The 15756-nt window shown below is 34.4% G+C and overlaps 1 protein-coding gene across 1 annotated transcript; it reads right to left on the reverse strand.

The window, feature by feature from the left end:
• Positions 1–13204: 13204 nt before the first annotated feature.
• LOC148544074 (uncharacterized) lies at positions 13205–13967 on the reverse strand. Its single transcript, XM_088498854.1, has 2 exons — positions 13917–13967; positions 13205–13789 (listed from the first exon to the last, which is right to left on the reverse strand). Exons 1-2 carry the CDS (start codon positions 13965–13967, stop codon positions 13205–13207), a joined length of 636 nt encoding a protein of 211 aa, XP_088354980.1.
• Between the last annotated feature and the right edge of the window lie 1789 nt (positions 13968–15756).

The raw sequence follows: 15756 nt of genomic DNA on the forward strand, positions 1-15756 counted from the left end.
TTTCCTAACCAATAGCCATCCAAAAATTAAGGTAAACATTGGAAAAATTACCTAAGAATTTTCAAGCCTATTCTCTTCTACTAGGGACCAGGCTAGCATAAACCATCACACAAACCCAACAAAAATTACCATGTGAGAACTCAACACAAATAACCTGAGAACAAGAATCAATAATAGTATATGAGATTTTCTACCAAAGAGATAACATCCAAATACTACTAGTGTGCTCTTGTACTTTTTCAATATGAACAGAAAAATATTTTAGTCTGTACCAGAATAATTGCAACTTTTGGAAAGAACAATGAGTTTCTAAAACAATAAAAATAGAGGATTTAAAATTTGTTACCAATTATTTTAGATAAGCATGAGCCAATTAGCTACGATCTCCTCTTGTAATATTCTAATTTTTAGCACCTCATGATCGTACTAAGAGTTCGAGCGTTACTCAAGTCTAAATCTTTTTATTTTATATTATCTTTATTTAAAATCAAGCCCTTACGAATACGAATCAAAATTTTAAATAAAAAATCTAAAGGAGACTTTATTTTATAACTCTTAACCACAAAAATATATATTCACATAGTTTTATATACATAAACTTATTCAAAAACTCTTAATTACAAGTCCTGCCCCTCTAAAAGTCAAAACAATAAACAGTGAGGGAGAATAAATTCTAGGACTAAACTAAATACAGGGAATACAAATACATATATTTACAAAACTTTGTAGATCGGTCGCGGCTCTTCGCCAAGGATTCCCGGACCTATTGCTAAAAACAGAAGATCTGTAGAGAGTGAGAACGTCGTCCTCGCATGTTCTCAGTAGGGAAAGTGAATGGCATAAAAATATAGAATAAAATACAAATAGTAACTCATGTCTCTAAGAAAATAGTTTTCTTTATTAACTCCTTAAAATTCCTCATAAGCCTTAATTAAAGCCGTTTGAAGTCACGTTCTTTAAATCACTTTACTAATGTTTGCAGCATAACAAAATAACTAATTAAACATATAAGCAAGTCACCAAGGCAAACAACACAAGTAAATAACACAATCACAGAGAAAATATAACAAGTAAAATACAATCAAATACAAATGCGCAAACAATATGATGCATGTCTATCCTAAACAGGACATGAGCTCATGCGTCGATTGTCTACCCGCAACCTGACGTTACTCGGAGCGAACTCTAAATATGATTTTTTTACTGTGTCAGTTAGGCACAATTATCATCATGGGTATGTCAGTTAGGATATCTTGGCATCACGGTAGAAACAACCTATCAGTTAGGCGAACATTCCCACATTAGCAATTTCGGGCTATGAGTCAGGCGAGCCTTTTCGCATTAGCAATTTGGCACAAGGCCCATTCACATTCCATATGCTATCAGTTAGACGGACATTCCCGCATTAGCAATCTTAGGCTATCAGTCAAGCGGGCACTTTCGCATTAGCACTTTGGCACAAAACCCATTCGACATAAAATTTTCATGATTTATTATCTGTTTCAGTTATCACTTTTATACATGGCTTCTCATTGTCTTTTTCCTTATTAGGCCTCCACATCACCAATTACATACACGTACCTCTGCATCACCGCATTATTAGACATACCTCCTCATCACCACTTATCTACACATACCTCCGCATCACCAATTAACTTTAAACCTTTCTTGGTTGTTATAGTACTACTGATTTTAGAAACCAGGACTTGGTGTTGAGTTAACTTGGCCACAATTAAATCTTGCACCATTTCCCTTAAAATTCTGTTATGGTTTTCTAAGAAAATGTAAGAAAATAGCAGGGAGCAGTGAGTTTGATAAATCCATTAAAAATCCAATTTTCACCCATTGCCTTTCAAAATTTATGATCTCAAACAAGACTCTACTAGCTTTCTGACAAATCAAATTTCAGATTATTACAATGTCATATAAAAAAGTTATGAGGTTAGAAACACAACCCTGCCTTTTAGAATTCTGTTTTCAAAGTCCAGTGAGCTACCCACACTCTTCGCAACATATCTAATTGGTTAAAAAGAGTTTTGATACGAAATTTAAACTAAAGATTGTGGACACACAAAGCTTAAAATGACAATTGGTTTCAGCTCAAATACTCACCAGAATTAAAAATTAAGTGGGTTGGAAGTTGGTACTTCTGCAATAAAGAAACAAAATTTTCTACAAAAATCATCAATTTTTAAAAATTCATTTCTCTCAAACCACTCATCAATAATTTTCGAAATTTTTGTGAGACGTTCAAAACACATTAAACTATTAAAGTTTTATCAGAAAATAGTTTTATTCAAAATTATGACTTGGACTGCTCCTGAAAATCGATTCTTTCTACTGTCAATTATGCAAAAATTCTGCCTTAAGCATTTTCAACAACTTCACATACCAAAATCCATTTTTAAACTTATAACCCTTCCCAAAATCATACGTTTAACCCCCTGTTTAGTCATTCAAAGTTGTCTTCACAGCCAACACAGCCCAGGTACCCAGAATCAACATTTTACCATAATTTCAAGTACTTAAACATAACCAAACCTTTACTTTTCTGCACTATGTCAAACATAATTTTTTATATACACTCATCATCATTCCAACACATAATAAATCTTTAATCATCATCAGTCGAGCATATAATAAATCATTAATCCTTAGCAGCAAGCACAGCCACAACTCAAACTCAACTCATAAAACTCAATTCATATTTTAATTTAACAAGCAACACCAATATCACCAACATTCACAACCAACAATTCAATCATAGTCACAGCCAAGTGTTCACAGCCAAAATCCGAACTCAAGAATAGTATAATTATTAACATATTTGAAATTATGTACTATACTTTTGGGTATTCTTAAATAAAAATTCTTAATTTTAAACTAAAACCCCTACCTTCGTATGAAATTAAAATCAACGAAAGCTTCGAAACTTTCTAACCGAACTGCTGAAGAGGAAAGCTTCAGAAATCGCCTGTGCCTCCTAGAACTCCAATTGGCTGAACTCAAGAGGAAGAGGAGTTACGTCACCGTCAACTTCTACCGAACAAAAGTGATACCATCGTGTAAAGGAGGAAGATATAAACACTTTTACCGGATTATATTTTTTTATTAGAGTTACGGATCGCAAGAAATCGAAGTTGGAAGTTTATGTTTCCAAAAAATTCACGCTCTCTCTCTCTTAGTTTTCTTTCTTTCCTTTGGAAGTTCATCTTCGTTGATGAAGATGAATGATTGTGATTAATGAAATAAGGAAGCTTAGTTGTCATTAGTTATAGATATAAAGAAACATGTGTTATGCTTTACATATATATATATATATATATATATATTTTGAAAGATTATCATGTGTTTATAACACACAATGGAAGAAAAAAAAGTAATCTTAAAGATCTATTTTGTATTTAAACTTTATTCCAATAAAATCACTTTCTCCTTCGATGGTACGAAGGCGCTCGAGACCAACCTTTGCTGTCAACTCCTTGACCAAAGGACATCTTATCTAAATTGAGAAACCTCTTGCAACTCTTTGCACCATAAAATTCTTCTCCAAGAATTAGGCTTACATACGTTTATATGTGTAGAGGTAAAGGAATAAAATTCTTGTGTTTTATTCTCATCTGTTATTCCTCTACTCTTGACATACACATATATATAGTATGAAATTTGTTACTGATTTTAAGTTTGAATCTCAATTTAAATTTGAATCATATCTTACTATTCTAAACTTGAATCTTTCATATTTATGAATTATATCATAACTCAATTTGAAACAAAATCAGTTAGGATCTCATTCAAATTTAGAATTCAAATTTAGAAATAGAATAACTAATTATTTTCAAATCTCATTTAATATTCTCAATTATCATACTATTATTATATTCTTAGTACTAGCAAAGAATATAATAATATTCTATTTTGAATTAATATAATTATTTATTTGATTAAATTAAAATAATAATTAAATAATTCTATAGCAAAGATTAAGGCACTTGTTAGTGTGTGACCCCATAAGTTCAATACTAAGCGGGTGGTAAATTAGTCATACTAAATTTACTAATTAAGGTTGGCGTCTAGCAACACTCCTCAACGACCCGATAGTATGAAGTAATATATTTTTTACTAAGAACCTTAGAAGAACAAAGTATAATTTCTTCCATCTTTCTAGCTCTTGGTTAACCCTTAGAGTATGGTTTAATTGTCAAACTCTAACTTATTACCATTATTATAATGAACTGTGAATGACTTAAGAAACTCATTTCTTCATTCATTCAATCCCCTTGGTCAAGATTTTATTCATCTCATTCATTATAATCATAGAGCTCAAATTCTTTACCGAGAGTTGACGGATTCTTTACTGACTAATAATTAATTTTACAAGTATTTAAATCATACCCAATGTCCATTCAACTAGCACCCTAGGGTATTAGGTGTCCGGAATCAAAGTATAATAAATACATTATCAATTACTATGATAGTTACAAGTCAAAGGAACTCTATTACTATGTTCATTTTGAGAATATCCTATTGACAAATATGTGATAATTATAACCATTAGGAATTCTCAAAGTGAGTCAGTTCAATGGTCATATCTCTATATGCACCATATATATATATATATAATTTAATAAATGAGATCTATTAATCTTCATCCAATGAATCACGTAAATACCAAACAAGTAACAACACATAGTATATATAAATATATTGATATTGATTGTGTTATTTTTTATTTTTTTCTTGTTCATTTAAATTAAAAAATATTTTGTACTAGTGACTAATTTATTATCTTTTTTTACAGTATGAATTATATCTAAGAATTGATATTTAATTATTATTAATATATTTTTAAAAATATGTATTAAATTTTAATTTTATAATTTTATAATTTTATTTAATTATGACCAGGTCAACTGGGTAAATCAGTGATTTATTGGTTGAACCAGTTATCCAGTGACCCAGTCATATGACCGGGTCAATTACCGGTTCGGTTCTGATAACTATGCTCCAAATTATGAAGATCAACCACAATGTAATGGTCACTTCTTCCTATTTTTGATTATGATATAGACTTTTCTTTTCCAGTCAAGAGTCCAATAACATCTAATTGAAAAAAAAAAGAATTAAAATTATCAAATTAAGAATAAATAAATGAATAACATAATAAATTACTTATAAATTAAAGAAATTTTACCAATTTATTTTATATTAAACGATAAAAAAATCGCAATACAATTTTAAACATTTGTATAATTTAAAACCACCAATATTTATTTAATACACCATATGCTAATACTAAGAGTATGTTCTAAAAAGATATATTCGTAAAAATAGATATAATATGATTACAAATATAACATAAACAAATTTGTTAAATAAAAGGTAAACAAATATGCTTACTAATGCCTTTGTTAAATTTTGCAAATTGGAGAATAAGTACGTATTCGGTTGTTTGGTGATCACATAGATAATTGAATAATTGGGTTGTAAATTGATCTCACAGTATGCACCTTATTTTTCTTTATTTCTAAATAAAAGCAAGAATTAAGAAAAATAAGTAGTAATATATAATGAAAAAGATAAAATATTTTGCATATGTATAGATAATTGTTACAAAATAAAATCTCATTGTGAAATATTAAAATTTCACATACTCCAAATCATGAAGATCAACCACAATATAATGGTCACTTCTTCCTGTTTTTTATCATGATATAAGCTCTTCTTTTTCAGTTAAGAGTCCAATAACATCTAATTAAAAAAAAATTAAAAGTGTCAAATTAAGGACAAATAAATGAATAACATAATAAATTACTTATAAATGAAAAAATTTTTACCAATTTATTTTATATTAAACGATAAAAATAACAATATAGTAATAAAAGGATATACCTTTAAAAAAGTCGCAATACAATTTTAAACGTTTGCATAAATAAACTATTAAAATTTATGTTATCGATAAAATGATGCTATTATATAATTTTTTGGCAAAAATTAAAATAAAAATTTTTTTATGTAGATTAATACAAATTAACTACGTACCAAATAAGTTGGATTGTTCATTTGTTTGTTTCAATATATTAGCATGAGCAAGAAAATTGAAATGATTGTCAGGAATTTTATGATCATCGACCGTATTTATTATACGTGACTCCTTCTTAAAAGTTATTCTATACACGTGTGCAGTCGGAAGATAAATTCCGCTTGATTCCTCAATCACAAAATCTGAGAAGACATAGACCTACCCCTCAATCAGTTCATTCTCAAACATCTTTACTAAATAATTTTTGATTGAACAATGAATTTTATCACATTGTAAAACAAATTAAATATAAAAGCTATTAGCACTTATAAACCTATTAAATGGTATTGTCTTTGATTGCAAGGGTTTACTTATCAAACAAATTTAAAATATGAAAAAAAATATTTATAAATTGGATCTAGCATTAGTTGAAAGAATTATGAAAAATAATCAACTAACTTTAACATCCATTAGAACTATTTCTATATAAGTCGTCTTGCTCTTGTCAAATTTAGATGAGACTTTTCATAACCTTATAATTTTTGCCTTTATTTTCCAAATTTTTTTCATCACATAATCTACCATAGATAATACTATTGATAGAATCGTAAAAATAATAAATATAAATTCTCTAAATAATAAATAATTATAAAAATTTACTATTACTCATTATATATATACACTCACATTAATTATAGACGTTAATAATTAGCCAATATATTTTATTAACCTTTATAATTAATTCAATAGAGATACTTGCTCAGTTTATATGTTATCTACATTAATTATATACCAATATTTTTAGGAAAGAGCTAAAAGAGGAGATATATAAATATATATAATATTATTCTCAAATCTCATTTAATATTCTCAATTATCATACTATTATTATATTTTTGGTGCTAGTAAAGAATATAATAATATTCTATTTTAAATTAATATAATTATTTATTTGATCAAATCAAAATAATAATTAAATAATTCTATAGCAAAAATTAAAACACTCGTTAGTGTGTGACCCCATATGTTCAATACTAAGCGGGTAGTAAATTAGTCATACTAAATTTATTAATCAAGATTGGCGTCTAGCAACACTCCTCAACGACTCAATAGTATGAAGTAATATATTTTTACTAAGAACCTTAGAAGAACAAAGTATAATTCCTTCCATCTTTCCAACTCTTGATTAACCCTTAGAATATGGTTTAATTGTCAAACTCTAACTTGTTATATTATTATAATGAACTGTGAATGACTTAAGAAACTCATTTCTTCATTCATTCAATCCCCTTGACCCAGGTTTTATTCATCTTAGTCATTATAATTATAGAGCTCAAACTCTTTATTGAGAGTTGATGGATTCTTTATTGACTAATCATTAATTCTACAAGTATTTAAATCATACCCAATGTCCATTCAACTAGCACCCTAGGGTATTAGGTATCTGAAATCAAAGTATAATAAATACATTGTCAATTACTATGATAGTCGCAAGTCAAAGAAACTTTATTACTATGTTCATTTTGAAAATATCCTATTGACAAATATGCGGTAATTATGACCATTAGGAATTCTCAAAGCAGTAATGAACCCAAAAAATTTTAGGAGTGGGGCAAAAATATATATACTAAAATAAATTTTGTTGAATATTATTAATTATATAGAGATATAAAAATTAAAAATAGTTAATGAACACTTTTTTTTCTTAAAATACTATTCATTATATATAATTTATAAAAACATAATTTTTTATTTCTAAAACTTGAACTTAAAGTATTTTAATTAAATTATAGATAATCTATTATCCTAACTAATTTTTTTATGCACATTTAATAATAAAAGACTGAATTAATTGGCACATTAGCACCTAATAATACACTAATATTTATAATTTGAAACTAGAATTATATATAAATATTAAAAAAATTAAATTTATATATGAAAAGTATATTTATATAAAATAATAAAAATTTAATTTACAATTTTTTTCTTTCTTTCTTTTTAAAATAATCAAATTTGTTATATATTTTTTTAATTTAATTTTGATATAATATTAGATGAAAGATTTTTATGCATTTGTTTAATTATGTATTGTAATTAAAATATTTTTTTATTATTATTTTTAAAAATAAAAAATATATTCTAAATTAATAAATTAATCAATTTATTTTAAAATTTTATATGCAACATATAGGTACATATAATAGAATAAAAAATAAAAAATAAGTAATAAAGATGAATAAATTGAGAGTAAAATAAAATATATAAAGTTATGAATAGAATAAAACATTAGATTAATACCTAAACTATAATTGTTTGAATTAAAATTTGCAATTGAAAATATCAAAAAGAGAAACAATGAAATTGGAATATACATAGAATCATGGAGAGCTATATAAAAAAACATGGAGAATTTGAAATTTACCTTTTGATGAAGAGAAGATTATCATTAGATAAAAAATAGAAAAAAAAAGGATTGAAAATATAAAAATAAGAAAAATTAAATTTGATTAGGTTAAATAATAGTAAAAATAATAAAAAAATAAAAAAATGAATTTGAGACTTTGGCCGATTAAATTTAGTTTATTTGTAGTAGGATCATTTAAAATAAAAAATGAGCCATATTATGTATATACTTTAAAAAAAATAAAAAATACAGTGGAGCATGTGCCCCTCATGGTTCCCTGTCTCAAAGTGAGTCAGTTGAATGGTCATATCTTTATATGCATAATCTATATATATAATTTAATAAATGAGATCTATTAATCTTCATCCAATGAAGACTATTATATATATATATATTGATCTTTTCGGATTATAATGTCCTTTTTAATAATCTTATGACCAAGAACAATTTAGATTAAATTATAAAAGATTCATCTTTCAATATTATGATCACTATCACAATGATAAATCTTTAAATTTAATCAAGAACCTTATTATATTAACATTTTAATATAATAACAATAATAAATTATTTGACACATGATTAATTAGATTGTGATCATACTATTTATTCCTAACATATATATACTTACATGTAAGAGCTCTAGCTTTTCCTTATCATCGGCCCAGGAAAATAATAATAATAATAATAATAATAATAATAATAATAATAATAATAATAATAATAATAATAATAATAATAATAATAAGTATAATTCTTTTATCTTTTTTAAAATATTTTATTATAATAAAAATTATTTAAAAATTTTAATAAATTTTAAACTTAAAGTATCATAAAATTTAATTTAATTATTTTTAAAAAATAATTTTTTTAAATAAAATAATAAATCATGAATAATTTATTATTTTAAAAACTCGCGGTGTTATATCTCTCACATTCCAACCAATAATATTGTCATGATCCATAAACCATTGCTTGAAAAGAGAGATATATAAGAGTCTATGATTAATGATATTGCCTCACTGGAGGTGCGACACTGGCCCTTAGAGGATTTACTTCTCCTTCTTTATGCCTGGTAGATTTTTCAGAACTTTGCACCTTTCCTGACATAAACTCTTTCGCTGGAGAATTATTGAGAAAGGTTGGCCTCTATTGTTTATTAGTTCCATACAAAAGAGTTTGCAACATCAAATGAGATGTAGTTGCCTGACTTTCCACTATGGTACCTATTCGGTATGTTGGGTTACCGGATGGTTTAGATGCGAAGATGGATCCTGCCTTGGTTTGAGTTCTGGGAACGGTTCGCGCTGTCGGCCGACTTTTCGAACTCCCGATGGGTTGAAGGGGTGTCACCTGCAAGGATACTCCGACGCCCAAGTCAGTGTGGAGTGCAGGTGGAAAAAGAAGAAAGTTATGATGACGTACCTTGGAGGAGGGGTAGGACCCTCCTCTTATATACCCTGTCAGTAGGGCGGGCCCCGCAAGGGGAGGCCACCTTCCAAGAAGCTTCGCTTTCCCCAGCTGTCAAGCAGCTGTCAGTCAAGACGCATGTTCGGATCCTGGGTCCAAGCGGATTGTAAACACCGACCTGGCCGTATAGGCCGGTCAGTTGCGGGTCAGGCGGTAACCCTGCTCAGCTGGGCTGGGCCGTAATAGTGCCCCCAACGCACCAAATGCGGATGTGAGCGCTGTGTATGGCGCGTTCTCTTTCTCCTTTTGCCAGTCGTCGTCTTGCCAGTCTCTCGTAGTGAGGACATGCCTCCTACGCGTGCACAGATCTGTTCGTTGTGGGGGTGCGTTCTTTGTCGTCTCGTTTACCGCATCGAGCATTTAATACTCTTAATGGCAGTTTAAAACCTTGCGAGAAAAGACCATCATACCCCTGTCTTTCGCGCTTCTCAGGGTTGGTTTCCTTTACAGTTTCCATTTGGTTTTGCCTCAGTTCCACTGCATTTTCATTACTTTCTCCTCTCTCTTGCAAAAACCTCTATCGCAGACCCCTGCTTCATCCAGATTCTTGTCAGTTCTTTAATCCCTTTCCATTATCATCCTTATCCTGGTAAGCTTCCTATCATTTTTCTTAGTACTGGTGTTTATTTTTGGCTTTGCATGCGCATTTGGTATGAATTGCTTGATGCGGATTGCGTATCCTCTTGTGTTTTAGCATTAGGTAGGTACTGTAGAGGGGTTACCATTTTAGGATTTTATTTTTTCGGCCTTCTTATTTCGAGGATTATGACTGATGGATAGGAAATCTGTAGTTTTCTGGTAGTGTCGTAGCTTTCTAGTAGTACTTCTGACCTCCCAGCCTTATAGACTGATTTTGAGTGGTGCCCTCACTGTAGGTATGGATCAGCGTCGTGTCGTAAGGGTCGTGAGGCCGGCCCCATACGACCGGTACGCCTGGGTGACGTCAGACGTAAAGGAGGCCCCAAACCAGATGTCCCTGGAGGAACTTGAGGAGTTCCGACAGCCCTGCTATCTTTGCGGAGGAACCGACGAGGAAGCTAATTACGCGGCCTTCGAGCGTATATATGAATTAAATATGCACTCTCCCTAGGTTCCCGATTGGATGTGGTTGTATAAAGCCATGTTTACTCGCTTGGGAGTTTGCCTTCCCTTCACCCCTTTTCAGATGGCGCTACTGAATCATTGTGACGTAGCGTCATCCCAACTGCATCCGAACAGCTGGGCGTCCATCCGCTGTTTCGAGATGGTATGCGAGTATTTGGAGCTGCCGATCTCCATTGAAGTATTTCTTTTCCTTTTTAATCTGACAAACCCCTCGAAGGAGGGGAAGGCTAAAAAAGGTTATATGTCCTTTCGGGCGGCTCAAGGCTGGTGAATCTTTGGTGTGTTTGAAGATTCTTATGATGGTTTTAAGGACAAGTACTTCAAGGTCCACCTAGCCGAAGGTCGGCACCCCCTTTTGGTTAACTCTAGAAGGGGAACGTCGCATACCAACGTACTGGAGTTTTAGGGCAGGGGCCAACGCTTTTACCAAGATAACATACAAGGGGTTGTCTCCCGAAAACAAGAGGGTTGCCGACGTTCTGTTGGCTGTTTTCGGGAAAAACCTTGTCAACCCTCATCTTCTCATGGGTGACCAGGATATGGCCAGGAATTATATTCGTGAGTAATTGTCTAGCTTGTCTAGCGGTTTGTTTTCCCTTGCATGTTGTTTTCCTTTATCTGTTCGATTTGACGGTTAGTTATTTTCCGTGTTTCGCTGCAGTGTCAATGTCTGCCGAGGTGACCGGACTCAAGGGCTTGTTCAACACTTTTTTGGCCGGTAGTGATGATGATTCCGCTACCCCTGCTCAGGAGACTGCTGCCAACGATGTTACTGAGCTGGAGGTCCAGTCCCAGTTGGGCCAGGGGGAGGGGTCCGAGGCCAACGCCTCTTCGGGTCCTCGGCTGGAGGCGGGGGATGGATCTGTCTCACGACCTGACAGGGCTGAGGAGGAAGGTGACAATCCAAAGAAAAGGAAATCTTCCGCCAGCCCCGAATTTGAAATAATTGAGGAGCCAAGGAACAAGAGGTCGTCTTCCAGCCCGGAGGGGGTTCTTACCGTCATGGAGAAGAACTTTGATGCCGGGAACTTTATCGATTCCCAGCTGCTTCCCGGCATGGAGGACTTTTTCTCCGGTGGGGACCTTGCTTCGCAAGTGAGGTGGATGTACTGCTGCTTGCTTCGAGGTGTTGCAATTGTGAGGAAGGCAGAATCTGCCTTAGTGGGAGCGCAGACTCTGGAAACAAAGCTTGAGTCTTCAGTCAAGGCCAACTCTAAGTATAGGGACAAAGTGAAGCTACTTCGGGAGCAACTGATTGCCGCCGAGGAGAGGGCCAAGGCGGCCGAGGAGAAGGCTAAGGCCACTAAAGAGGAAGCCGAGAGTGCCGAGGAAAAGGTGAAGACTGCTGACGCTTCCGTGGCGCGTCTCATCGAGCGGGAGCTTACTTTGGAAAGTCAGCTTAATGCTGCTCAGGGTGCAGTGGTCGCCTTAGAGAAGGAGCGTGATGAGGCTCTCTCTTCAGCCAAGACTGCTTATAATGAAGCTGTTGAGTTCAAGAAGAGGTATAAGGACACAGTTAAGCAGGGAAAGAATGCTATCTTGATGACCGAGGAGGCTCTAAAGGCACAAGTAAAGCTCCTGGCCCCCGAGTTCGACACCTCCGCCGTTGGCATTTTTAAGACCATCAGGGATGGCAAAATTATTGATATACCGAAGAAGTGATTTATGTACTTTTGTAACTCATGTACTTTTGTGACTTGTAGTTTTTCCTTACAATCTTGTGAAACTGTTTGAATTTGTTCGCCGTTGGTTTGACGAGTGTTTATTTCCCGTCTTGTCGGCGTTTATTTTTCCTTATTTTCTTTACCGTTTGTTGGCATTAACTTATTTGTTCATGAACGTTTCGTCATTTAGTTGGTAACTCACGAAGCCGGGTTATGGCCTTTACCATTTTAGCAGCCGCACATTGTGGCGTTTGACGCTTTTGTGGTCCTTGGGGTGATCAGCCCCGAGACCGTTTATTCGTTATGGCGCCTTATTTAATAACAAGCAGTGTGAAAAGCAAATAATAATAATAAAGGGGTGGCGAATAGCAATGGTAACTGATTTGAATGTAACACGATAGCAAATGTGAAAGTAAAAATTGACAAGTAATTCGTCATAAAGCGTTCTTACTAAATTGGCGAGTCTATTCTATGAGTAGAATCTTCTCAAGTTACTCACGTTCCATGTTCTCGAGATTTCCTTGCCGTCTAATCGTTCTAACTTGTAGGCGCCCTTACAATCACCTCTTTCACCCTATAAGGACCTTCCCAGTTAGCCGTTAGCTTTCCTTCCCCAGGTGTCAGGACCCCAACATCATTGCGCCTTAAGACCAGGTCGTCCCGCTCGAATTCTCTTTTGAGCACCTTGGCATTGTAGCGCAGGGCCATTCTATGCTTTAGCGCCATTTCTGATAGATGGGCCATCTCCCTTGCTTCATCCACCAAGTCCTTTTCTACGGCCTCTTCGACTCTCCCTAAGAGTAGTCGTGGGCTCGGCTCCCCGACTTCCACAGGTATTATTGCCTCTACCCCATACGTGAGTCGGAAAGGCATTTTCCCGGTGGCCGATTGTTGGGTTGTGCGGTAAGACCAGAGGACCGAGGCCAGTTCATCCGCCAACGCTCCCTTCTTCTGGTCGAGTCGCCTCTTGAGGCCCTGCAGGACGATCTTGTTTGCAGCCTCCACTTGTCCATTGGTCTGGGGGTGCTCTACTGACAAAAACTTTTGCTTTATCCCCAAACCGGCAAGGAACTCTCCAAATTTTTTATCGGCAAACTGCGTCTCGTTTTCCGAGATGACGGCCTATGGGATGCCGAATCTTGCTATTATCTGTCTCTAGATGAACTTTCGACAATTCACTGAGGATATGCTGGCCAACGGCTCTGCCTCTATCCACTTTGTATAATAGTCAATCGCCACTATCAGGTACTTGACTTGTCCTGGCCCGACCGGGAAGGGTCCTAATAGGTAAATTCCCCATTGTGAGAAAGGTTGGGAAGTCGTGAGAAAGCTGAGTTTGGTTGCTGGCGCTTTGTGGAAGCTGGAGTTTTTCTGGCATCTCTTGCACCTTTTCACGAACTCCTTAGAGTCCGCCATCAGGGAGGGCCATTAGTATCCGGCTTTGATGAGCTTCATAGCTAGGGCCTTCCCTCCGATGTGGTGACCGCATCATCCTTCATGGACTTCCCGGAGGACGTACTCCGTTTGGTCGGGGCGCAGGCATTTCAGCAGTGGTTGGCTATGTCCTTTTTTAAACAACTGGCCCTGTATGATTGCATACTTGGCCGCCTTTCACCTTATTATTTTGGCCGCCTACTCGTTGCTAGGGAGCCTTGCCTTTTCTAAGAATTCGATGATCGGGTCCATCCAACAAGGTTCGAACTGGGTTAGCTGTAGCACCACTGCTGCTTCTTTCATCAAACCTTGAATGAGCGACCGGTTGCCAGTCCCTGGCTTTGTGCTTGCTAGCTTGGACAGGAGGTCTGCCCGTGTGTTCTTTTCTCTCGGAACGTGTTGGATCGTGACCTCCTCAAACTGCTTGCTCAATTCTTTGACTTTCTCCAGGTACTTCTGTAACAGTGAGTCTCTGGCTTGGTAGGTCCCATTGATCTGAGAAGTAACGACCTGCGAGTCACTACACACTTCCAGTCTTGTGGCTCCGACTTCCCTTGCTAGAGCTAGGCCGCTGATAAACCACTATTTATGGTTTATCTTGTGCTCAATTGAGTGGTTTTTATCAAGTCTTTGCATACTTGTTCATATAATTCGCATGTTTTACATTATCTTTCTTGATTTTGTGCTATGATTGAAAACATGTTTCTTTGGTCTTAATTTAGCTAATTTTAATCCTCTCTTATTACCATTCGATGTCATGATATGTGTGTTAAATGTTTTCAGAGATTACAAGGCAGGAATGGCTCAGAGGATGGAAAGGAAGCATGCAAAAGTGGAAAGAATATACGAAGCTGAAGGAACTGAAAAGCTGTCAGCCCTGACCTTTTCGTACTTAACTGACCATATGAGGCGGTTCCAAATGAGGCGGTTCCAGTTGCGTTGGAAAGCTAACATCCGGGGCTTCGAAATGATATATAATTTGCCATAGTTGCCATGCTGTTAGGCAACGCACGTGTGGACGACGCGTACGCCTGACAGTGCCGCATGCTGGACGTATCAGAAATCGCTGGGGGCAATTTTTGGGCTACTTTTGACCCAGTTTTCGGCCCAGAAAACACAGATTAGAGGCTATAAAGTGGAGGAATCAATTCATTCATTCAGACAACTTTCATACACATAATTTTAGGTTTTTAGATGTAGTTTCTAAAGAGGGAGTCTCTCTCCTCTCTCTAGGATTTAGGATTCCTAGTTTTATGCTGTTGAGTTGGATATTACAAAGAGTTGCTACCTCCGTTGAAGTCATTATTCTAGTTTGTTTTCTTTGTCTCTTACTCTTTCATATCCTTAATTTTTGTTCAAAGTTACAATTGGATTGTTTTTAGAATTTATTAATGCAAGGAATACCTTTTCATTTAATTTTATTATTTATTTAATTGCTTTCAATTTTATTTCCATTATCATGTATCTTTTCTACTCCCTTCTCCCAACAACGAAGATGGTATCCATGTTGATGGAGTAGACTCCCAACTTGACTTGGGGGTTGATTAAAATGAGACCCTTGAGTTGGAATGCTTAAGTGATTAGTTAAATTGGAAGTTGTTGGCTAATTCTCTATTTAATAACGCTAGTCCTTCCCAAGGAAGGGACTAGGATTT

Source organism: Arachis ipaensis, chromosome B9, assembly GCF_059453495.1.
Source record: "Arachis ipaensis isolate K30076 ecotype BB chromosome B9, ASM5945349v1, whole genome shotgun sequence".
Classification (NCBI taxonomy): domain Eukaryota; kingdom Viridiplantae; phylum Streptophyta; class Magnoliopsida; order Fabales; family Fabaceae; genus Arachis; species Arachis ipaensis.